Raw genomic sequence first — 25,326 nt, 5'->3', positions numbered from 1 at the left:
ACAGGTGGCTCTCTCCTTCCTTCAGCTGTGGAGTACTGTGTTTCTCTGATGCAGCCTAAACCTGCCTTGGTTTTGTGGCCCCAACACTGGTCTTTTGGAAGCCCAGTGCACTATTCATTGCACCATGGAGTCACCTCACTGGTTTTTTATTTTGCACTTGTAGCCAAATAAAACTATTTGATTTTCTGCATGAATTTTTATTAGAGTTGTACCTATAGAAATGAGTTTTAAATCCAAACACTTCCCTGGTAAACTGTATCTCATTAGTCACTTTCCATTTACTCGAGTCTATACAGATATTTTTGAATCGTTTTTCCAAGTGTGTTTAAATGCTTAGTCTCCCACCTAGATAGGTATAATGGGATGTGGATAGATCCATTTCATAAAACATTAAGGATCAGTTCCTCCTTTCTCCTTCATATATTATCTCTAGCTTTCTGGTACAAAAAGTTCATTTATAAATACTATATTAGCATATCTTAGTGATTCTGTTCAAGTCACAGCCGTAGACATAAACGAAAACTCCCAGCTCTGCCTTATTTCCCATGCATGGTGAATTCACAGGCAACAATTTGCAGGTGCAACTTCTGCATGTTGGCCTAATTGACCCTTTCCCCTCTTTATCAAAGGCAATTTCCCTCAGAAATTAACAACTGTTTCCACCTGCAGCTGCTCACTCATACAGGGGGCAATCCAGCTGTGGCTTTATAACCCCACCTCCAGGTTATCCCACAGTTAAAAATCAGAATTACATAGATCATGTGGTCAGGAATATGGCTCTTTCAAAGGACTTCTCTTTCTCACTGAAGGAATTCAACTGAATGAAAAGCAACCCTGAAAATGGATAGAGTAACTCGCCTGAGGCAGGACCCGGTAGCATCCTGGGAGGTTGTCGTCATTGACAAGCTGGATCGTTTTCTTATATGGATACTTCAGGAAGCAACGCCCGAAGTCCACCTCTGTATTAACCACGTGGAGGGTAGGCACAATACACCTGCTCGAGGGAAGGAGCCCATTAGAGAATTCAAAAGGATGAAGGCAGCACTTGTTTACACATGGAGGACACAGAGTCCCAAGCTAAACACATTTGTCACTGTCACACAGTAGTTTTCCTCTAATAACTACATTAATCATTTTCACGTCTTCTCTCCTGTCATCCCTCTCTCTGAACCCCTAATAACCACTTTTTAATCAAAAAAGGGCTAGAAGCAGGACGCCTTAAACACTGTCTTCTGTGGGTAATGACTAACATTTCCATTGTTTTTCATATTTGGCCTTTTCTCTGGCAAGGAGCCCCCAAAGCACAAGTTCCTTAGGGTAGTGGATCTGTTTCCATGACAAACAGGGCCCGTGCCACCAGCATGGGGTCCTGACTCGCTGTGACACTTTGGACCAGTCAGAGTCCCCTGAGGACCAGCAACAGCTCGCACCATCTAAATAATGGTAATAATTCTAATTTCCACGTGGAACAGCTGCCAAGGATCAGTGGGCTCAGGCAGCTGCTCGACCCAGAACTGGCACTGTGACAGTGCTGCTCAGTGTGAAGGGGGTGTTGTGGGGGAGAGGAGGGAGGCATGGAAGGCCTGTGTGTGCAGACTGGCCTATTATTAGGTGACCTGGGTTTTATTTTGCGTCTGTTAAGTCCCCGGGTCTGCCCTGCCCTGCTGCACTTTCACAACATAGTGTCATGGTGAGGAGTGCTGGCGTGTAATCAATCAGAGCCAGGTTCAGATACTGACCTCACCAAGCACAGCCTGGAGCCAGCTACTCTCCCTTCCAGAGTCCCATTTTTGCTCATAGGTAGAAAGAAGATAATTCGAGGGACTGACATTAGCATCAGCTCTTCCTGGGGATACACAGGAAGTTGTCAGTTGACCCAGTGATTTTGGTAAAGCTTATCCTTTACTACCTGAAACATTTGGGGCTGACAGGACTCATAGCATTTGACTTGGTCACAGAGTATACATGCTAGAAAACTGATAGCCTCCTAGAACCCATCCCCCACCTTTTTAAAATTCAGGATTTTCTACTTAGAGCGGCAGGGAAAAGGCATCGCAAAGTATCAGAATAAAAGAAAAATCGAAAAGAAATGCAAGCCTAGACAAAAGGTCAAGCTTTGGGATAGAGAAGACCAAACAAAAAAGAGTTTTTCCACTGTTCTTGAACAAATGATTAGTGAAGTCTCTGGAGGGAATATTAAGCAGATTGTGGCACGAACTTGATAGTCAAGGTATTTTAGGGCTGCCCCCTGACTTCACTCAAGCCCAAGACAGAGGAAATGGTGCTGGTTATGATGATCCCACCAACCAGCATACCTGTACCTTCTTTGAGGTGCATCTTCCTAAGATTCATGAAGGTCCTACATTCTAGGTACTGGAACACTGCCTGTTTCCTTCAGATGGTATTTTCATACACACTATCAGGCCCCAGACCTGGACACTTGTTTACTTTGGCAAAAGCATGGCCCATGATTTTATTTAGGACCATGGTCAGCATCAGTAGGTGACACACTACGCTGAGAAAGGCTGTAAATTTGGTGAAGGAGACACAGTCAACAAATGTCAGAGCCAGGATCTTAACCTGACTCCGGATGTTTTGGGGGGCCACTTGCAGCCTGCCTGTAAGTCTTACTGACAATGTCCTGGAGCAGGGCTATGAGCACCACTCTTTCTGCTGCAGAACTCTGGAGTACTATCTTTAAAGATAAAAATAAAAACCAGCAACTGCTCATCTCTTCCTGATAAAACCTTGTCAAGTATACACACGTAAAATCAGGCCCATTAAAGAGCACTATTATACTTAACACCTAACATACACATCCCTCCTCATATCTCCACCAATGGTGCTTTTTCTCATATAAAACTTGTCACTCCAATATCAGATTCTTCTTCCTTTCTCAGGAGAGGCAGTGAACTGGATGTTTGCTCCTGTGCTGCCTTCCTTCCCGAGAGCCAGCCCACTGCTGGTGGCTTAGGGGAGACTGGGAAAGAGAGAGCAGGTGAGCGTGATACCTTGCTGTAATTAGGAGCGCCAGCACTTCCTCCCCGATGCCCTCCACATCTACCACCAGGGCCAGCTCGTATTTCTGCACAGTGTTGGAACATAAGGTCACCTGGAAAGAAAAAGGTAAAAAGCTGCTCTTCTAAAAGGCCAGCTCTCCCCCTGCACAGGGGAGAAGGGGGCCAGGAGAGGACCACACAGATGAGTGTAGTTTCTAAGTACTTTATTAGAGGATGTATGGCATTTAACATTTTTAGTTAAACAGGTTTTGTTTCAGGGTCAGGGCATGCTGAGTTGTTTCAAAGGCCAGGTTAGAGTCTAACAAATGGCTTTTGGTATAATAGGTCTGCTGAATTCTGAGGGGGTAGTATCAAAGGAGCCACAGATCTGGTATGAGGGAAAACCAGGCCCTGAAGGACATCAACATCAAACAAACTTTAATTACTGCAATTTAAAGTGTTCCCTATGCCTCTGGGCTATATAAATTCTGAAAATTCAGTACACCAATAAAACACTACAGCTAGATTTCACTAACGGCAAAATAAATGAATATAACCAAGTCAGTGATAGAAATGGTGTGAGAAATAAACTAGTCTTTTTTTTTTAACCAAAACCTTGTCGTTCCTCCCCACCTCCTGTATTCACTATTAGAGCAGAAAATAGGAAACTCTGAAGAAAGGTTAATCCAAGGACAGTATCTGACCAATATATTTTACCCTATATTTGTATTTATTGTTGTGAAACTCAACATTTAGGCTTTTGAAGCCTTGTCACAATTTTTAATTGCTTTAAATGACTTGTATCGGAAGGGATACTTGTAAGTGTAGAAACAGCTTCTGGCATAGGTTATGGCTCTTCTATCTATAAATTATGCATCAGGTACTAATTAAAATTTTTTCAGTTGGAAAGGGAATTGTTGGATGCAAATTTGAATCCAGACAGATGTGGTTAAAGTGCAGATCAGGAGGGAAAACTGAGGCTTGGAGAAAGCTTTCTGAAATACAAAGGAAAAAAAAAAGCAAAGAGGGAGTTGCTGATTTGGAAGGAAAACTTGGCAGCTTTGGAGAGAAGCAGCCACTACAGTGTCCAGATTCCTGGACTGGCTCTAACCCTGACTTTTGTCTCTGAGCTCTGGTTAGAAGAAGTGGTTCTGGCAGAAACCTGCTGGATAGATGCTGTCTTCTAGAATCTTCCTGAACTACACGGGAGAAGATCCACAAAAGGCGGGGAATGGTAGGTAATATGTAAGCTAAGCACTACTCTGTAAAAAATAAATTCATTCATTACAGCTGCACCTCTCCTTGGGCAAGTCACAATTAGCATCTGCTCTGATCTGAATGCTGATCTCCCTACCTCCCACCCCAAATGTATATGCTGAAATCCTTTCTCAACATGCTGATTATTAGGAGGTTATGAGGTCATGAGGGTGGAGCCCTCTTGAGCAGGATGAGTGCCCCTCTAAGGGACCCCAGAGAGCGCCCTCGTCCCTTCACCAGGTGAGGGTACAGGAGACATCAGCAGTGTGAAATCTGAAAAATGGCCTTCACCAGAACCCTACCATGCTGGTACTCTGACCTCAGACTTCCAGCCTCCAGATTTTAAGAATAAATTTCTGATGTTTATAAGCCACCCTGTCTCTGGTATTTTGTAATAGGAGCCCAAATGGGAAGTTACAACAATATGTGATATCAAACCTCACTGTATCCCTGAAGAAGCCCTTAGAAAAGCTGAAACCTCCTAGAATAGATTTAGGATGAATAAATTCATGGTGAGATATTATGAAGCATTTAAAGCAAATTTGGGGGGTGGTAAAACTCACAGCTGAATTAAATATTGAAAGATAATGACTAAAGAGAATATTATCACCTTAGCTATGAAGTCATTTTTTTTTCTTTCCCAGAAAAGAAAAAAATCATTTAAATTTAGCAGCCTTCAGTGTTGCTAGACCTAACTGCTTCAAGAAGCAAAAGTAAGTGATGGGAGACAGCGAGAACCTTTCTCAGTTAGCTTTGGAACAATTCTGCTGCTGGCACTGAGGCCATAAGCCAAGCATCACACTGTGGACCTTAAAGCACTGCTGGGAACATCACGTCCACATTCACCAGGAAGCTCAGATTCAGGTTAAAAATTTGAATAAACTGGATATCATCTGGGGCATAAACCTGGATACTTACTAGCATAAATGATTTGAGTCTAATGGAGGACCTGATTGTCAATGAGCCCTTAAATATTTTTATATTAGTATTGATGAGTGAATTATTAGGCACAGAGCAGTGATTTCAGCAGAAATTGCTAAAATCCACTGCTCTGACACAAGCAATGCATTCAGACTGACGGAAACCTCCTGAAGCAGTGTCAGTTCTTTGGCCCAATCTATTTGTATCTGGTTTCTTTTGCCACAGTAGTTTACTTCCTTGTAGAAATAGACCCACTTTTCCATGTGAATTAGAGGCACTCCCTCTCATTGACACTGGGGATATAAAGCAAACGCTAGATGTGGTCTCAGTATCTATTTGACAGTTCAGCTGTATGACTACATGTGCTGGAAGGCTGAGCACTTTACCCTGATAGCAGCAAATCCCTGGGAGCGAATGGTGCCGCAGCTGGGGGTTATGGTGAATTCTTTTGGTCTTATTACAGGTAATTCATCCTTGTTCCAAAATGGTTTTTGGTTGTCTGAATACTGCTCACAACTTAAAATGCTTTGCTGGCCAACGCCATCCCCAGGGACACGCAGTCTGAAGGTCATGGGGACCAAGGAGGTATTATTGAGGGAACATATCAAGGTATGAGGAAACCCTGGAAAACAAAATATAAGGTGAGAAATAAATGCCCTATGATAGCTTCCCTTTAACTTCAACCTCCCCTCTCAGTGCCAAACCTCTTAAATGAATTGGACAGGCAGTTCACCACTGCTATTTATTTCCAACTCTCCCCAGTATTATTTTCAGTTGCACAACCAATAAATACATTTCACTCATTCATTCAATGAGCACTTATTGTGTACTTACTATGTAACAACAATAGACATTAAACAAACCACTCTGTCATCATCCAGACCCCTCTCCAGAGGCAGTCTCTATAATCAGTTCGTTGAGTAATCTTCTAGAAGCACATTGTGCATTTGATTTTTACATAGAAATACAATTTCCCCCAAAGAATAGCAGTCTATTTGCTCTTTGTATCTGCTGGTGTGTGAAAGGAGAAGCCCACGCAGTTTTGCTTGCTGTGTGACCCAGAGCCTGCCAACACATTATGTAATTCATCCTAGACTTGTCTGAGGCTCTTGCTCTTAGGGTGGATGACACAAAATTGAATAATGGCCTCTCCTGAGAGAGACTTTACGGTCTGCTTTTGAGCTGGCCAAAGCTTTCACCTCCCTGAGACGAAACTGCTTTTTAGTGTTATTTCTAGCCCTCCTACATTCAGTTCGGGGAGACTCGTGCTCCTTCCCTAAGAGCTGTGGCTCCTCCTTGCCTGGCAAGCAATAAACCAAACTCTGATTTTGGATTCCCTGAGAGGTCATTGTATCTGCTACCATTTTCAGAACAAGAATGATCTAAAACCACAAGAGAATAAACATGCATATTTCTACAGGATGTAAACACTTCTCTTTCTATGTTGAAACCTACTGTGATAAAATACAACTGGTCTCCTGGAGTAACTGCTGCAGTACTGCTGGGGATATTTTGAACTGATCTACTTCTCCCTGTCCGAGCCTTTGTCTACACATCAGGACTATTGGAGGAAGCACATCCACGTCTCCCTTATAATTTCGCACCTCCTTGGAAGAGACATTTTATGGAAGAATTGTGTGATTAAGGGTACTTGAAAGATTATTCTTGGAAATTCCAGAGATACTGCTAGAAAGTCATTTTCACAATCATATAATTGCTTCATCTGACTTCTCTGAACTTTTTCAAAATGACTCTTAAAACTACAGATTCTTCCTTCTTTTACCTCATCATTTATAGGATACACACTCTTCAAATGTATGGTGTAATTTGGAAGTGGATCCTATAAAGGTTCACATGTATCTTTCCAAACCACTGCCCAGACTATGTTCCTGAATCTGTAAGTTTTTCTGAGAATAAAGTCAATTAAAGATGTTATGGGGAGGGAGGTGGGAGGGGGGTTCATGTTTGGGAACGCATGTAAGAATTAAAGATATTAAAATTTTAAAAAAAACCTTCTAGCTAGAACAATTCCTTGTACAACTACTTATAATAACCTGTATTGTTTGTGTAGAAGCCCCCCAAAAGAGGATATTGCTTTATTAAAGATCAAACATTCATTAATACAAATGTTATTCCTAGGTTTCTGGTTGCATCAAATCTGAATTACTATTCTCTTGTCCATCTGAATGCAAGTACTTTACATCTAATACATTTTAAAAAATCAACATCTATGTGCCTTTTCTTCAAATAATTAACAACACACTTGGCCAGAATGCCTCAAAGACTCAAAGAGACACCTTCATATCTCTCCCAGTACTTAAATAATGATTTAAAAGATTGCAGTCTTAGGAGGTTTGATTCTCATTCAAGATGTGCATTTTCATCTGACCTAGAAAGCCCCGAAGAAGAAACTTAAGGAAACTAGGGGCAAAAGATCACAAGGCTGCAAAAGGAAAATTTTCAGTTCTGACAGCTGGAGATCATAAGTGGAAATCTGCTAAAATAAACTTTCAGAAATCAGTGACCTTCAGCAATAGATTGCTATTCTAAGATCCTCAGAAGCAGCAGACTCTACATGAAGTTGAAAGATTCTGCTCATGAGTGACAGAACAAGATTTTGCAACATACCTGGTATTACTGAGTTTCACACTTTACCTTGTATACTTTCATTCTTATCATTCTGCCATATTATTCTCTATTGCTACCTTAAGATCATATTCATCCTTAATCCTTCTGATATCTGCTGTTGTGTTTCCCTTTACTGCTAATGATCCCTTACTCAAATCTAGGCTTTGCTTATGCCTACTATAATCTCTTCTGCCAATCTTTCTAAGAACTTCCTATGATCACGACAATTAAGCTTTGCCCATAATGCTCTACTTTACACCTTCCTAAAGTTAACTTAAATACTTCTCCTTGAGTAAAATACTGCTAGTTCATACTAGGCCATGTGTATTTTTTGATGCTTATATTTATTTATCCCAACAACTCTGCCCTCAAACCCTAACTTCTCTGTCTAAATTATCTAATGGTCAAGTCCACTGAGAACCCAGAGCCTTCCAAATTTCTTATTCTCATTCAGCAAGTTCTTGTACCTCCTGAAAAAGTGACTTTGCAGATACTTGTCCTGCCCCATTTGCTCTATCGCCTGGCATACCACTGATGATTTGGTCCATTTCATTCCTTGATCAATCTGAGGAGTTATCAGTGCCCCAGTGTTCCTTCAGGGACAGTCACTACCCAAATTCTATGATTTAACTCTCTCAATACTGTAGTGTTTGTCAAACTAATTAATTATTAGATATGTCATCCAGCATCCAATCCTACCATCACAATTTCCAGCAGTTCAGTTCAGTTGCTCAGTCTTGTCGGACTCTTTGCGACTCCATGGACTGCAGCATGCCAGGCCTCCCTGTCCATCACCAACTCCCAGTTTACCCAAACTCATCTCCATTGAGTAGGCAATGCCATCCAGTCATCTCATCCTCTGTCGTTGCCTTCTCCCGCCTTCAGTCTTTTCCAGCACCAGGGTCTTTTCCAATGAGTCAGCTCTTCGCATCAGGTGAACAAAGTATTGGAGTTTCAGCTTCAACATCACTCCTTCCAAAGAACACTCAGGACTGATCTTTAGGCTGGACTGGTTAGATATCATTACAGTCCAAGGGGCTCTCAAGAGTCTTCTCCAACACCAGAGTGCAAAAGTATCAATTCTTCAGTGCTCAGCTTTCTTTATAGTCCAACTCTCACATCCATATATGATTACTGGAAAAACCATACCCTTGTGACTAGATGGACATTACAGCAAAATAATATCTCTGCTTTTTAATATGCTATCTAATTTGGTCATAGCTTTTCTTCCATGGAGCAAGCGTCTTTTAATTTCCTGGCTGCAGTCATCATCTGCAGTGATTTTGGAGCCCCCCAAAATAAAGTCTGACACTGTTTCCACTGTTTCCCCATCTATTTCCCATGAAGTGATGGGACCGGGATGCCATGATCTTAGTTTTCTGAATGTTGAGTTTTAGGCAATGTTTTCACCACTCTCCTCTTTCACTTTCATCAAGAGGCTCTTTAGTTCTTTTTCTCTTTCTGCTGTAAGGGTGGGGTCATCTGCATATCTGAGGTTATTGATATTTCTCCTAGCAATCTTGATTCCAGCTTGTGCTTCATCCAGCCTGGCATTTCACATGATGTACTCTGCATATAAGTTAAATAAGTAGGGTGACAATATACAGCCTTGACATACTCCTTTTCCTATTTGGAACCAGTCTGTTGTTCCACGTCCAGTTCTAACTGTTTCTTCTTGACTTGCACACAGATTTCTCAAGAGGCAGGTCAGGTGGTCTGGTATTCCCATCTCTTTCAGAATTTTCCACAGTTTGTTGTGATCCACACAGTCAAAGGCTTTGGCATAGTCAATAAAGCAGAAATAGATATTCTTTTGGAACTCTTTTGCTTTTTCGATGATCCAGCAGATATTGGCAATTTGATCTCTGGTTCCTCTGCCTTTTCTAAAGCCAGCTTGAACATCTGGAAGTTGACAGTTCATGTATTGTTGAAGCTTGGCTTGGAGAATTTTGAGCATTACTTTACTAACATGTGAGATGAGTGTAACTGCAGTAGTTTGAGCATTCCTTGGCATTGCCTTTCTTTGGGATTGGAATGAAGACTGATCTTTTCTAGTCTTGTGGCCACGGCTGAGTTTTCCAAATTTGCTGGCATATTGAGTGCAGCACCCTCACAGCATCATCTTTTAGGATTTGAAATAGCTCAACTGGAATTCATCCCCTCCACTAGTTTTGTTCATAGTGATGCTTTCTAAGGCCCACTTGACTTCACATTCCAGGATGTCTGGCTCTAGGTGAGTGATCACACCATCGTGATTATCTGGGTCATGAAGATCTTTTTTGTACAGTTCTTCTGTGTATTCTTGCCATCTCTTCTTAAGATCTTCTGCTTCTGTTAGGTCCATACCATTCCTGTCTTTTATTGAGCCCATCTTTGCATGAAACGTTCCCTTGGTATCTCTAACTTTCTTCAAGAGAGCTCTAGTCTTTCCCATTCTATTGTTTTCCTCTATTTCTTTGCACTGATCACTGAGGAAGGCTTTCTTATCTCTCCTGGCTATAGCCATACTTTAAATATTTTAGATGCCAACCAATAGTACTATTACCTCTTACCTACTTTATGGTAATTACACTATCCTAATATCATCAGTACCAGCAGACCCTGTGATGCCAAATCTAGATCTTTATCTGTACCAAGTAAATGCCATGTCTCCACCACTAGTCCGTAACTGATGCCTCTTCAAGAATGGGCCTTAGTGCCCATAAGGGGATGATATTATCAACTTCAGTTACCCTAATGTACTACCCAGCCCTACTACAATCCCTGCAGACCTTGCTTAACTCTACACAATATATCTGTCATCCTGAAATAATTTAAGAAGTCCTCCAATGTCTGGCTGGCTTCTGTGACAGTTCTTTTCTCTCCTGCATCTGGAACTACCAATGTACACCTCGATTAGTCTTTCATCCCTGAGCCAGTAACATGCTTTATTTTATCTCTCTCATCAAAGCCCTACCTGCATAGGTGGGGTAATAATTAGAGAGCTTCAAATAAATAATTCTCCAATGAACCATGTTTCCTTGTGGTAGGAGGCCAATTTACCTGGAGAAATACATGATACCTGGTATTGGAGTCATGAAGACTCTAGTTCCAATTCTGGAATTTGAAAATATTATCACAAGATAATTTTGAAAGATTGTTACAAAACTGTTCCTAACTGTGGTCATTACAGTGCAGAATCCAGAAGCACAGAAAAGTAGCTTAAATTCACTGACCCAAGTGTTATGAAAATCAAACAGCCTTAGATTTCCTGTTGGCAAGAAAAAAGAGTATGCTATTGTTAACCTTTCTTGTCATAACAGAGAGAAGATTAAGGAATCCGTCTCCAAACTCAAAGAAAAGGCAACTTGGGTTTCGAAGGTGGACTCAGGAGAGAAAGTTCTCAGATCTCAGACTTGGGCAGCCTTGGGTCTGTAGCATCGTCTAGCCTCTAACATCACAAGGGTCTCACTTCTGTATCGCCTCTTATTGTGCCTCTGTCAGTTACCCTTCACGGTTACCCTTCAAGTTGTAGGTCACTTTTATTTTCCTTCAAAGGAGTCTATCATTCAAATATGCCCTACAGATTTGTAAACATCTCTCTAGCCATTTTCACATGCTACATGAAGAGTCATTCAACTTCATTTATGTAAACTTTCTTACGGTATGTGCCTTACCCAATATAACATAGGTCAGGGTGGGAGCATTGTATAAATAAATGTGCTCTGAATTTTCAAAAACTTTTACAACACCCACATGTTAAAGCAATTTATAAAGGCATTATGATTTTTCTTAAGAACTATTTTTCCCCAAGTTAGATGGGCCAACTTGAAATGAAGGGGCTGGTGCATGGGGATGACCCAGGAAGATGTTATGGGGAGGGAGGTGGGAGGGGGGTTCATGTTTGGGAATGCATGTAAGAATTAAAGATTTTAAAATTTTAAAAAATAAAAAACTAAAATATTTTATCTTAAAAAAAAAAAAAGAATTAAAAGTCAAAATGGAAACCAATAGAGCAAAATGGAAATGATTAAGGAATAAAGATTCAGACTATGGTTTCTCAATTAAAAAAAAATTATCACCTCCTAAAAAGAACCTTTGTGATAAACTAATTTTATATCATCAAATCAGTTAATTAAACATGATTTAAATTAGACTCAATTCTCTCCAACAAGAGAAATAAATACCAAGGAAAAAGATTCTGTTGGGTAGGGTGGACCTTTGGACACAAACCATTGTTATATCTAAGTTTTCTCAACCCCTAGGAATCAATTTTTGCTTCTCTAGGTGCAACTGTCAACACCCAAGTTGACAAAATATGATTTAGATAGATCTCAATTGAAATACTAATTCTGCTACTGCTGTGTGACCTTTGGGAGTTATTTAACTATTCCAGTGCTCAGGTCTTCTATCTTTAATATGGGGACCTTAAAGAGAGCCTCCCCCTAGGATTGCTAAAGTGCTTAAATGTCATATTTCATATTATTACTTAGAAGCAATTGGAATACATGAAAGAACCAATTAATAAGTAAATTTGCTTCCACTGTTGTTATCATTTGTAATATTAGGGAAGTTCAGATGGGAGAAAATGAGTCAGGGAAGCAAGTGAGTAAAAAGTCTATACCACAATAAAGAAGAGTCTTCAATTTGAAGTGATAAAACACCTGACTTAAACCACCATTGAGTTCACTTTAAATTGAGAGCATCTCTGTTGACAGGCTGTGTAGCCAAAGTGGCGAGTCAAAATCTGCATAAAAAGAGTGCTCAGAATGTTCAGATAGTGGAGTGAAAAAGCATTCTGTTGTTCTATTGCAGGAAGTGGGGTGGACACTCATGGCCTGACAACTACCAGTGTCCAGCACATGGCTAAAATGTTCACCTAAAAACTAGGAAATGGCACCAAAGTGCTAGAGAGGAAGAACAATTCTAGAACCTCTTAGCTATAGCCCACACAAAATGGTAAGAGAAATTCTTTGTAAATCTCCCTCCCATGTAGAGGGAAAAGGAATTTTTCTCGATATCTAATTTAAAATGGAAAAGTACTCACCAAAGGAAACATCACCAAAATGCAGAGCAGGAACATTAAAATGGAAGGTAGGTCCAATGACACAGCCTCTGGAAATAAGAATATACATTGAGGGAATGGAAAGAGAACCCAGTGAATTCAAGGTAACATTCAAGAAGTGGGGAGAGAGTGAGCACTGAAAACCATAATTTGGCATTTAATCAATTACAGCAGCATCTAGGACTCACAGAAACTGTGAGATGATGGTCAATCACAATGGTTCTTAAAATTCCTTTACAACTCTCAAACCTTTGGGTTTTAGCAAATGATGTTATGGTTAACTTACCACCATATTCCTACCAGTGATGAGGCAGAGAAGACACATCACTGAACTAATGCCACAAAATGTTAATGTGGATGAGATACACAACATGAAAAGTTATTAACTCAGACAAGAAAAAATTATAGGTCTAATCCAGGTACAGACATCAAGGACTATCAATGATACCAGCATTCCTTGGCCCACACTTTTATAAATCTGTTTTAACCCAGTTCCTACCACCAACTAGCTGTGATCTTGGTCAACCACTTTACCTCTGCAGGTTTCAGTTTTTTTCCTAACACAGAAGAGAGAAGATGGGAATAGGTGGGCTTCAGGGACTCTTTAGCTATTGATTTTCTGTTTCCCTCTCATGCAAGGCTCTTGGATCTTGGAGTGATGCTCTAGCTTAAAATAAATAACAGAGATTCCATAGCTTCTAGCTGACTTCAGGTGTGGTAGATAGCATAATGGTCCCCAAAGATGTCTATGTGCTAACAACCCCCAAAATCTATGAATACACTAGGTTATATGGCAAAGAGTAATTAAGGTAGCAGAAGGAATTGAAATTGCTAATTAACTGAACTTAAAATAAGGAAACTGGGCTCACCAGGTGATGCTACTGGTAAAGAACCTGCCTACCAATGTAAGAGATACAAGAGATGTAAGAGATGCGGGTTCAGTCTCTAGGTTAGAAAGATCCCCTGGAGGAGGGCATGGCAATCCACTCCAGTATTCTTGCATGGAGAACCCCATGGACTGAGGAGCCTGGAGGGTAACAATCCATAGGGTTACAGAGAGTTGGACACGACATAAGTGACTTAGCAGGCATGCATGCAAGATATGCATGCACATTAGCCTGAATTATCTAGTTGGGTTCAATGTAATCACTGGGGTCTTTAAAATCAGAACATGGAGGCAGAAGACAAGGTAGGAGTGAGGCAATGTGAGAAGGACACGGCCAGCTTTTGCTAGGTTTGAAGATGGAGGAGGGAGACCATGAGCTAAAGACTGGGCAGCATCAAGGAGCCGAACAAGGTTAGGAAACGAATGCTCCCCAAGAGCTACTATAAACAAACACAGCCCTGGCCATTACTTTGATTTTAGCTCAGTAAGACCTGTGTTGGACTTAGAATAATATATGTGTATTGCTTTAAGCTACTGAGTTTGTGGTTAATTTGTTACAGCAGCAATAGAAAACTAATATATCAGGTATTTGCTTATTCTTGCCTTTTCCCATGGTCCATGTCCCTAAAATCTCTAGACCAAAGGTAAGAACTGAAATAATTCCCCATTTGTGTGCCAGGCTTTCAAAAGTTAGAGACACACAAATACCAGAAATCCCACTAAGCCTGAGTCTTCTAATCCACCCAGACCCAGATGTTGGTGATGTAGGTGTGTCATACCACGCTGAATGCACCTGGTGCCCCAGTGATACTTCCGGCTGCTAGAGATCTGACTATAATATGTTGAGACGCTCCTGCAAGCCTGGGAGGAGAGATGACAACAAAGACTCAGTGCAGGAAGTTTCGATTCTAAAAGCCTTTCCCAGGACCATCTATCCTATTTCATGTTAATAATCCAAAGTGGTTTCAAAAGGAGCTGCTGGTACTCAGGAGGAATTAGGATCCAGCTGAGAATGAAGTCAAATGAGCCTACAGATTAGATACTTGACTTGTAAAAAAAGTTTTGGGGAGGCCAAAGTAACAAATAGATCAAAAGTGTCTGCGGTGCACAAAAGCATAGAGAAATAGGAAAGAAGATCACAAAATTGCACAATGCAGTCGTTTAATCAGTGAAGCAGAAAAAACCAGAGTTAAATTGCATTTGTTCAAAGGCACATGTAACTAAGGGAACGGCAGCTGAATACCAACTGGGCTTAGACACTGTCACATCCATTCAAACAGGGATTCTGAATATTAGGACAGTCTCTGCCAAGATGGTACCCAACACCAATGCAGTGGTCTCTTAAGATTAGAATTTTAAAGACTAAGAGATAGAGTGATTGAATTATTATGATGTGATGTAAAACAGACTAAATGAAAAATATGCTACAGTTAAACTTCATAAAGTCACATACGTAAAAATAGGAGAGTACAAAATTGCTTATAGGTAATTTTAAAAAATCACTTCAATTTTACAGTGTTGTTTATCCAACCACTTTAAGCACTATGTCATGCAGCTGGAGAAATAAACAGAAATAGAAAAAAATTCAGCAATAGTTTTGATAACTTTCAAGGTATACCAGCAAAAATTATGTGGTATTGAGGAAAGGAGATTACCTGACGGTAAAAGAATAAGAAATAAAATTTCAGATCCACAGTGTAAACTTTATAGAGACTTCCTGGGCTATAAGGCCCAAGAGAGTATCCCTGGCAAAGTCATAAGTAAAATGAGTATCACTGTGTGGAACCAAAAATAAATAATAAATTATACACATATTTCAACCTTTATCATTAGACATTTTTCTGTGACACCAGATATTTACCAAGTTTTCAAAATTACTGTTTGCGGTATGACATGCTAGAACAATTCTGGACAAATGCAATTTAGACAAGAATATTTCTCTTAGCAATTTGTAATTAGTTTTAGGATGAAATAAACATTCCACAGTCAGATTTTCCTTTCCTTTGCAAGAAACAAGGAGTGAACATGCAAAAAAAAAAAAAAAAGAAGCATGGGAGCTGGTATGAATGGTAAGGTCCAGAGACTTAAGAGACCTCACCTTCACAGAATACCTGGAGTATTAACTAGCCCAAACTTACTTGTGAGAAGGTTCCTAGAAGATTTCTAAACTCTGTTATTCACAGTGGAAAACCCAAGTACATTCTGATCTATTCAGACATTGCTGCTGCTGCTGCTGCTAAGTCACTTCAGTCGTGTCCAATTCTGTGCGACCCCATAGACGGCAGCCCACCAGGCTCCCCCGTCCCTGGGATTCTCCAGGCAAGAACACTGGAGTGGGATGCCATTTCCTTCTCCAATGCATGAAAGTGAAAAGTGAAAGCGAAGTCGCTCAGTCGTGTCTGACTTTGAGACTCCACGGACTACAGCCCACCAGGCTCCTCCGTCCATGGGATTCTCCAGGAGAGTGCTGGAGTGGGGTGCCAGTGCCTTCTCCTAGTGACATGCAACACTACACAGTGCATGCTTGGGATCTTTAGGAGAAGATAGGAGAGATTTAAAAAATTCAGCCATGAAATGACAGAACTATTATTCAATATTACAGGCTCTTGGAAATTAAAAAAAAAATAACAGCCTCATACAAATAAAATTCATATGCTATAAAATCACCCATTTAACAGGTACCATGTTGCAGCAGGTACATCCTTCTTTCTTTTCTCATTTCTTTTTATGGTCTCAATAACATTCCATTGTGTGAATAGACCACGTTTTATTTATCCATTCATCAGCTGGGAGACACCTGGATTATTTCCACCTTTTGGTTACTAAGAATAATGCAGTGTTAAACATTCACAAGCAAGTTTTTGTGTGGATTTCAATTTTCATTTTTCTTGGGTAGGTATCTAGGAATGGATTGCTAAATTATAAGGTAATTCAAAGCCTACCTCTTCGAAAATCTGTCAGGCTGTTCCAAAGTGGCTGCAAATTTTACATTCCCACCATCAGTGTATGAGGCTTCTTATTTCTCTACATTCTCTACCACACTTGCTATTTTCTATTTTTAAGTTATAGCCATCCACACAGGTATGAAGTTGTATCTCAATGTGCTTTCTATTTGCATCTCCTTGATGATTAATGATGCTGAGAGTCTATTCATATGGTATTAGTTATGGTACTAGTTTTTTAGAGAAAAGTCTGCTCAGAGGGTTTGCCCATTTTTAACTGGGTTGTCTTTTTGTTATTGAGTGTTAGTGTTCTGTATATATCTTAGGCAGATGCCTCTTTTCAGATATATGACTTACAAATATTTTTTCCCATTTTGTAGTTTGCTTTTTTCATTTTCTTAATAGTGTCCTTTGAAGCACAAAATTTAAAAATTCTGATGAAGTCTAATTTACTTACTTTTCCTTTGATTGCTTATACTTAGGTGTCATATTTAAGAAATCTTTGCCTAATCCAAAGTCATGCATATTTGCACCTATGTTTTATTTTAAAAGTTTTATAATTTAGTTGTTACATTTAGGTCTTTGGTCTATGTGTGTGTTAGTCGCTCAGTCATGTCCGACTCTTTTGTGACCCCATGGACTATACCCCGCCAGGCTCCTCTGTCCATGGGATTATCTGAGTAAGAATACTGGGGTGGGTTGCCATTCCCTTCTCCAGGGTATCTTCTTGACCCAGGGATTGAACCCAGGTCTCCTGCATTGCAGGCAGATTCTTTACTGTCTGAGCCACCAGAGAAGTCCATATTAATTCTGTATATGGTGTGAGATGGAGGGGGGTTCCATGGAGTTTTATTCTTTTAAATGTAGATATCCAGATGCTCTAGCATCATTTGTTGAAAATACTACCCTTTTTCCCATTGAATTTTCTTGATACTCTTGATAAAAATGAACTGACCATAACCATATGAATTTATTTTTGGAATCTCAATTCTGTGCTATTGATCTACATGTTTATCTTAATACAAGTATAACACATTCTTGATTTCTGCATCAAAACTGTAGTATGTTTCGAAATGGGATATAGAAGTTCTCCAAATTTAGGGTTTTTTAAAAATTATTTTGGCTATTCTGGATTTCTTGCCTTTCCATATAAACTTTAATATCAGCTCATCAATTACTGCAAAAAGGACAGCTGGAATTTTGATAGAATCATGTTGAATCTATACATCACTTTGTCAAATTTTGCCATCTTAGGTTAATATTAAGCCTTCTAATCTATGTCACTTATTTAGGTCTTCTTTTAAATTCATTTTGATGAGGTTTTGTAGTTTTCGATGTGCAAGTCTAACACTTTTTTTTGTTACATTTATTCCCAACTAAACCTATATGCAGGTCAGGAAGCAACAGTTAGAACTGGACATGGAACAACAGACTGGTTCCAAATAGGAAAAGGAGTACATCAAGGCTGTATATTGTCACCCTGCTTATTTAACTTATATGCAGAGTACATCATGAGAAATGCCAGGCTGGATGAAGCACAAGCTGGAATCAAGATTGCCAGGAGAAATATCAATAACCTCAGATATGCAGATGATACCACCCTTATGGCAGAAAGTGAACAGGAACTAAAAAGCCTCTTGATGAAAGTGAAAGAGGAGAGTGAGAAAGTTTGATTAAAGCTCAACATTCAGAAAACTAAGATCATGGCATCCAGCCCCATCACTTCATGGCAAATAGATGGGGAAACAGTGGAAACAGTTTTCAGACTTTATATTTTTGGGCTCCAAAATCACTGCACATGGTGATTGCAGCCATGAAATTAAAAGATGCTTACTCCTTGGAAGGAAAGTTATGACCAACCTAGATAGCATATTCAAAAGCAGAGACATTACTTTGCCAACTAAGATCCGTCTAGTCAAGGCTATGGTTTTTCCAGTGGTCATATATGGATATGAGAGTTGGACTGTGAAGAAGGCTGAGTGCCGAAGAATTGATGCTTTTGAACTGTGGTGTTGGAGAAGACTCTTGAGAGCCCCTTGGACTGCAAGGAGATCCAACCAGTCCATCCTAAAAGAGATAAGTCCTGGGTGTTTACTGGAAGGACTGATTCTGAGGCTGAAACTCCAGTACTTCGGCCACCTCATGCAAAGAGCTGACTCACTGGAAAAGACCCTGATGCTGGGAGGGATTGGGGGCAGGAGAAGGGGATGACAGAGGATGAGATGGCTGGATAGCATCACTGACTCATGAGTTTGGGTAAATTCCAGGAGTTGGTGATAGACAGGGTGGCCTGGCATGTGGCGATTCATGGGGTCACAACAAAGAGTCGGACACGACTGAGCGACTGCATTGAACTGAACTGATATCATTCTTTTAACTATTGTAAGAGGAATTTTCTTAATTTCATTTTTGAATTTTCATTGCTACTCTCCAGAAATACAATTGATTTTTGTATATGAGCCTATATTGTGTAATTTTTCTGAACTCAATTGCTAGTTCTATAGCTTTTTGGTGGAATCCTTAGAATACTCTACATATAAAATCACATCAACTGCAAAGAGAGATAGTTTTACTTCTTCCTTTCCAATCTGAAAGTCTTTTATTTCTTTTTCTTGCCTAATTGCCTTGGATAGAACTTTCAATACAATGTTAAACAAAAACAACTTTCAGTTTTATTTTTTCTCTATTGTTTTTCTTTTTTATTTCATTAATTTCCACTCTAATCTTTATTATTTCCTTCCTTGTGCTTGCTTTGGATTTAGTTGGCTCTTCTTTTTCAAGTTTCATAAGGTAGAAATTTAGGTTATTGATATGAGATCTTTCTTCTTTTTAAATACAGGCACTCACAGCTATCAATTTCCCTCAAAGCACTACTTTTACCACATCTCATAAGTTTTGGTACTCTGTTCTGCTTTCATTTATCTCAAAGTATTTTGTAATTTCTTTCTTTGACCTATTGGTAATTTAGGAGTGTTTTTTAATTTCCACATATTTGTAAATTCTCTACATTTTCTTCCACTTTTGAGTTTTCATTTTATTCCTTTCTAGTTGAAGAACACACTCTGCATGACCCAAATTATTTAAAATTTATTGAGAGTTGCTTTATGGCTTCATGCATGGTCTATTCTGGAAAACGCTCCAAGTGTACCTGTTGGGTGGCGAGTTCTACAGGTGTCTGTTAGGTCTAGTTGGTTTACGGTATTATTCAACTCTTCTATTAAGATATTCTGGCGAGCTGTTCTATCCATTATTGAAAGTAGGGTTAAAAAAAAAAAAGAAAGTAGGGTAGTGACATCTCCATTTATTACTGTTCAATTACCTATTTCTCTCTTCCATTATGTAAGCTTCTGCTTTATGTATTTTTGCGCTCTGTTGTTATAAGTGTGTCTATATTTATTTCCTCATAGTTCTGTGGGCTGGAAGTCCAAGATCAACATGTTGGCAGGGTTGCTTTCTTATGAGGAACTTTCTCTTTCGCTCACAAATGGGTACCTTCTTCCTGTGTCTTCCCACAGTCTTTTCCTATTTGTGTATCTGTCCTAATGTCCTCTTCTGACAAGGACATCATTCATATTAGATTAAGGCCCAGTCATATGACCTCCTTTTTCCTTAATTAGTTCTTTAAAAGTTTTATCTCCAAGTGCAGTCACATCGTAAAGTACTGGGTGTTAGGACTTCAACATATGAATTTTGAGAGAATGTAATTCACCCTATAACAGACATAGTTAGGTGACAGAATTGAGAAGAAGTGGTAATCACCTTCGAGTCAATCTTAAGATTCTACATTTTCAGTAAATATCTTAAGATCAGTAAGTTTTTCTAGGATCATTCAAGCCTCAGAAATGTGCCTGTCTCTTTTCTATGTCATCTCTAGACCCCAAGGGAGATACCTCAGCTGTAGATGGAGTGAGGTCCTGCTAGGCTGCTGCTGCTGCTAAGTCACTTCAGTCATGTCCAACTCTGTGCAGCCCCATAGACTGCAGCCCACCAGGTTCCCCTGTCCCTGGGATTCTACAGGTAAGAACACTGGAGTGGGTTGCCATTTCCTTCTCCAAGGCATGAAAGTGAAAAGTGAAAGTGAAGTCACTCAGTCGTGTCCGACTCTTAGTGACCCCATGGACTGCAGCCTACCAGGCTCCTCCGTCCATGGGATTTTCCAGGCAAGTGTACTGGAGTGGGGTGCCATTGCCTTCTCCCTGCTAGGCTACTGAGCCAAAATAAGAGAGACTATCGACTAATTAACAACCTGTTTCTGTAGGAATCCAAATGGAATCTGCAATCTATTCTGAAGACATGAACTTCTAAAGCACCAGGAACCAAAGTTATAGGTCTGCCAATGGGGCTGGTCACAGAAAACTTCTTAAAACCTGACGACAAAGAGAGCAGCCAGGGAAGGCATCAAAAGATGTCTAGCACCAAAGTTGCAAGTGTCTAGCGCTGACTGACTGATGCTGTGAGTAGACGTTTACAATTCCTGGCGGCATTAGGCATAAGACCATTCAAATAATTTCCTTAAAATAAAAACAAAAGATGGGAGAAAAACAAAAGATGAAAGTTTAGAAAAACTATTAATAGGGTAACAGCCAAAGCTTAGTCATAGAAGATGATTTTATCCAGATGTTAGTAACTTACTTTCCCTAAACATACTAAAACAGAGAGAGTAAGCAGAAACTAATTTAAGTCTTTATTTTATAAGGCTGTAATTTAAAGAAAAACTAAATTCCAAAAGGGCAACTGCATCCATATTACAAGAAGTTATACATGTCTACTACAGAAACACTGGTAGAAATTTAAAACACCCTTATATATTGACTTATTCATATCAACAGAGACAGATATGGATATTCAAGACATGATCTAGTTCTGGTTTTTAAAATAATTTTATGAGAGGATTTTATTTTTACATTTTATGTTTGTGCCTGGGTGTTAAAAAGTAATCAGTAGGGAGTCATATTGTTATTTTCAGATAGGTATCAATAGTGTTATTAACAAAAAATAAACATTCTGTCAACCTAGTAATTCTCCATTAATGTGTGAAGTGATCTAGTTTTGAAGTTTAAGAACGCAGTAGGTAAAAACTTCAGTTTCCATATTACTTGTAGAAGCAACTTACCTAATGGTCAATTTCACAGGCTCAGGTGACCCATTCACATTGACCAGGAACTCTTCTTCAAAGTGCCCTAGGATGGCAGAACTGAAGGAGATCTGGACAGCCTGGACTCCGCTTGGTTTGATGATGCCTTCTCTGGGACTGAAAACAAAGCAGGCCCCCAGAGGTGAAACTGGAGGGATCACATTGAAGAGGGCATCAATGCTGCCTTTGTTGGATAGCACTGCCTGTATCAAAAAGACAAGAATGAAAAAAGTAGGCAACGGGACTCTGATTTATTTTCATATAAGCGCCAATACAGAGACAGCTGCAGGAAGACAGCTCCAAAGAAAAGCTTCAGGGGAAAAATGAACGGTGTTCTGTTTAAAGACAGGAGTCCCAAGACAGAAAATAATTTTGTGTTTTTATCTCCTCTTTAAAATGGAGTTAGTCATATGTATTATACTTATGCTATAAAGACTGATCATAATCACATCTACTGAAGAAGAACCTTAAAATACCTTTTATTCTATCCATGAAATTATCAAGGGAAGGTAGGTCTTTCTCTTATACACATGAGAAGGCTGGGATTAAGTGACATGCTGGAAAGTAAAAATCAAGTCAGAATAGAGAAGCAAGAACTATCTAGGCCTATCTTTATAATGTAGCTTGAATAATGTAGATGAGACATAACTGTGGATTCCAGATTGCAAAGATTCTCTTTGTTGCACCATTAGATTTCATTCTATTGTGATATTTTCATCTCAAACTCTAATGGAGGGATAACTGTTTGGGGATGCTTATGCAAGCTACGGTTTTACTACAGAGAAGTTTTATTCCTATATATCAGTTTCTGGAACCAATTTGCCCATAGTTGATTGCACACTCGGCGTGTGTGCAGAAAGCTCATGCTTGGCACTTAGAGGCCGCTACGCTGGCTCTGGCTACCGCCCCTGCTGCCACGTGCCACAGGTGCTGCCGTGAGCCTGTAGTATTGCCACACAGTCCTACTCCTGGACTTCTAGAACACAGTCTCCATTCCTTGCCAATGTTCACACCTGAACAAGTGAACAGCCATTCTCTCTATGGAGAAAGTACCCTCAACCTACACTCAAACACGAGGGGAAAAAAAAAGAGGAGATAATGAAGAGAGCTTCAAAAAGGGATGTGAGGCATGTCAGGAACTAAGCAAGCCACGAGAGAATTTCCAAAAGAGGTTGAATGTGGACAGAGGTCAAGGAGAATAAGCTTTGAGAAAATGCTACAGATATTTTATTTTTAATTAGGCCATCCCTGCCCTCAAAGAAGAAAGTAATTCCAAAAGAGTGTGATTGTGGAATCCAGAGTACAAATGTTTAGGGAGTGTGCAGGTGCAGAGGAAATAGTGGTTGACTGTTCCAGATTGCTGTTTTGACAATATTAGTGGTAAAAGAGAATGGGGATGGCATAGCTGTAGGAAGGTATGGTAGAGGAGATCTAGTCTATTTATATTATTAAATGAGATAATGCACTCAAGGCCCAGACTAGATGTTTGATGTTGTAATAAGAAAAGGGGACTAGGTAACCAAGGTAATAGGGTTAGGTGGGTGTAGGGGGTCCACTAGATTAGGCTGCCTCCTGAGGAGCAGAGAAGAAGGAATCAAGAGCATAAGTAGGATAGAGACAGAGGCTCTTGCAAAGGAAGAAACTGCCCCTGCCAAGAGAAGATGGATAATTCACCAAAAGATACCTGTTACTTGATGTTACTCATTTATTTCCCATTTCCCTTGTTCTAAGTTCCTTGATCATAGGAACCACATTTTATTCTTTACTCCTTTTAAAAAGACCATGTAGAAAAGTGATTATGACCATGGTCTCAGAAGTCAAATGCCTGGGTTTAAATCCCAGCTTTTCCACTGACTTTACAAGCTGTATGACCGTGTAGAACCTGCTTAGAGTCTCTGTGCCTATTTCCCTACCTGTAAAATATAATACTACTAACTTCTCAGATTGCTATGAAAATGAAATTTATTAAATTACTTTTAAACTAGTGAGTGGCAATGAGTGTTCACAAAGGACAGTGATTGATATTTATATACCCATTGTTAAGCCGAATGGGTTTAAGATTTATCTGTGCTTAAGATGCAACTGATATGTACTTGAAGTGGTAACTTGAAGGCAACTCAAAGATACTGGTGGTAACTTGAAGGACCATTGTTCTCCTCTCTGAGCTGGTGCAAGGACTGCCTTTTCTGTTGTCTTACTCAGATTTTCTATAAGGGGCCAACTCAATTTTAAAGAATATGCATTTCATTCTTCTCCCCCCGACAAATCAGAAACTATTTATGTATAGGGAATCCAGGAAATTGTTTGGCAGCACAATTCTGACATCTTCTGTTTACTAGTAATGCCCTTACCCTTAGTAGTCCAACTCCTTGGAGAGGGGGAAATTTATAGCAGAACTTCACCTCTCATCTGTTTTTCTTCTAATTACACTGGGGAACAGTGTATACTCTTGGGGATTATTCTTTATGTATCTGCTAAGCTCAGCAATGACTAAGAGCAATAGCTAGTTATTCAAATTTGTCTCAAGTAGGTAACGTAATAAATTGAAACAGAGATGCAATGAGGCATCAGCATTAAATACGCAGTGTGTGCAAAATATTCCTATAAGAAGCACCTTACCATGACCTTCTCTGGCACTGCACAGTTCTCAAAACTGTCCAGTCTAATGCTACACTTCATTTAACACATATTTAGCTGGCTGTGGTTTGTTACTGTTCAAATGTGGGAGGGTGGGAAGTGATGGGCTCAAATACACTTCTCTTAAAATTTGTAAGAAATTGTTATTATATTCGGGCAAACCCTATCCATTTTGCATCAGAACTAAATGCTCTTTTCTGCTGTAGCATCTATAAGACACAGTCTGTAAGGTAGAAGTGGAATTTATTCTGGATAAATTACAGGCATAATATCAACTCAATAAGAATTCATACCTGTTTCCCTCTAAGTGACTATTTTTTTCAGAATGCAATACAGTACAACGCAACATGGTGGGTGTGTACTTTTCATTTTATGACAGTCACGCAACTGATTACTTCACTTAAAGTGTGCTCTTAGGTATATTCCACATCAACATGACATTAACATCTCTATTTACCTTTCAAATCATCCCATTTGGGCTATCCTTAACTCTGATGAATGTGATGACCAATGACACAGCAGGAAGCTCTCAACATCAGCTGGGCACTTACCTTCCATGCCAAGTTAGGCTGGGCTGAGAGGTGAGTTGCCTGTAGACTGGATTTGTCCACCATGAGATGCCAAGAGATGGACAAGCCAGCCCAGGGCCTTCTCTTCCCCCAGGATGTAGGGCCCTAGTCACTCACTGCTCACTAACATTTCCAAGCTATGTGACCTTGCCAAGTTACTTAACAAATGTGGCAGAGTCAAGCTGGCTGCTCACTGGACCTATATCCTCTTCTTCCTGTGCCTACAGCTAGACTACATTTCCCAGTCACCCTTGCAGCCACAGACCCTAACAGAATGTGATATGTGCCACTGCTGGTGCTGCCTCCTGT

At 39.8% G+C, this 25,326-nt stretch overlaps 1 protein-coding gene across 1 annotated transcript in view; it reads right to left on the bottom strand.

Annotated features, from left to right (window-relative positions):
- HYDIN (HYDIN axonemal central pair apparatus protein) overlaps nt 1–25,326 on the bottom strand; it is a 347,975-nt gene that overhangs the window by 188,155 nt on the left and 134,494 nt on the right. The window contains 5 exon segments of the mRNA XM_069548980.1: nt 859–994; nt 3,012–3,112; nt 5,564–5,799; nt 12,832–12,899; nt 21,791–22,014. Coding sequence (XP_069405081.1) covers nt 859–994; nt 3,012–3,112; nt 5,564–5,799; nt 12,832–12,899; nt 21,791–22,014 — 765 coding nt within the window.

Source organism: Ovis canadensis, chromosome 14 (assembly GCF_042477335.2).
Source record: "Ovis canadensis isolate MfBH-ARS-UI-01 breed Bighorn chromosome 14, ARS-UI_OviCan_v2, whole genome shotgun sequence".
Taxonomy (NCBI): Eukaryota; Metazoa; Chordata; class Mammalia; order Artiodactyla; family Bovidae; genus Ovis; species Ovis canadensis.
Note: the sequence above shows the minus strand (reverse complement) of the source record. Positions and strands in the feature narration are given on the sequence as shown.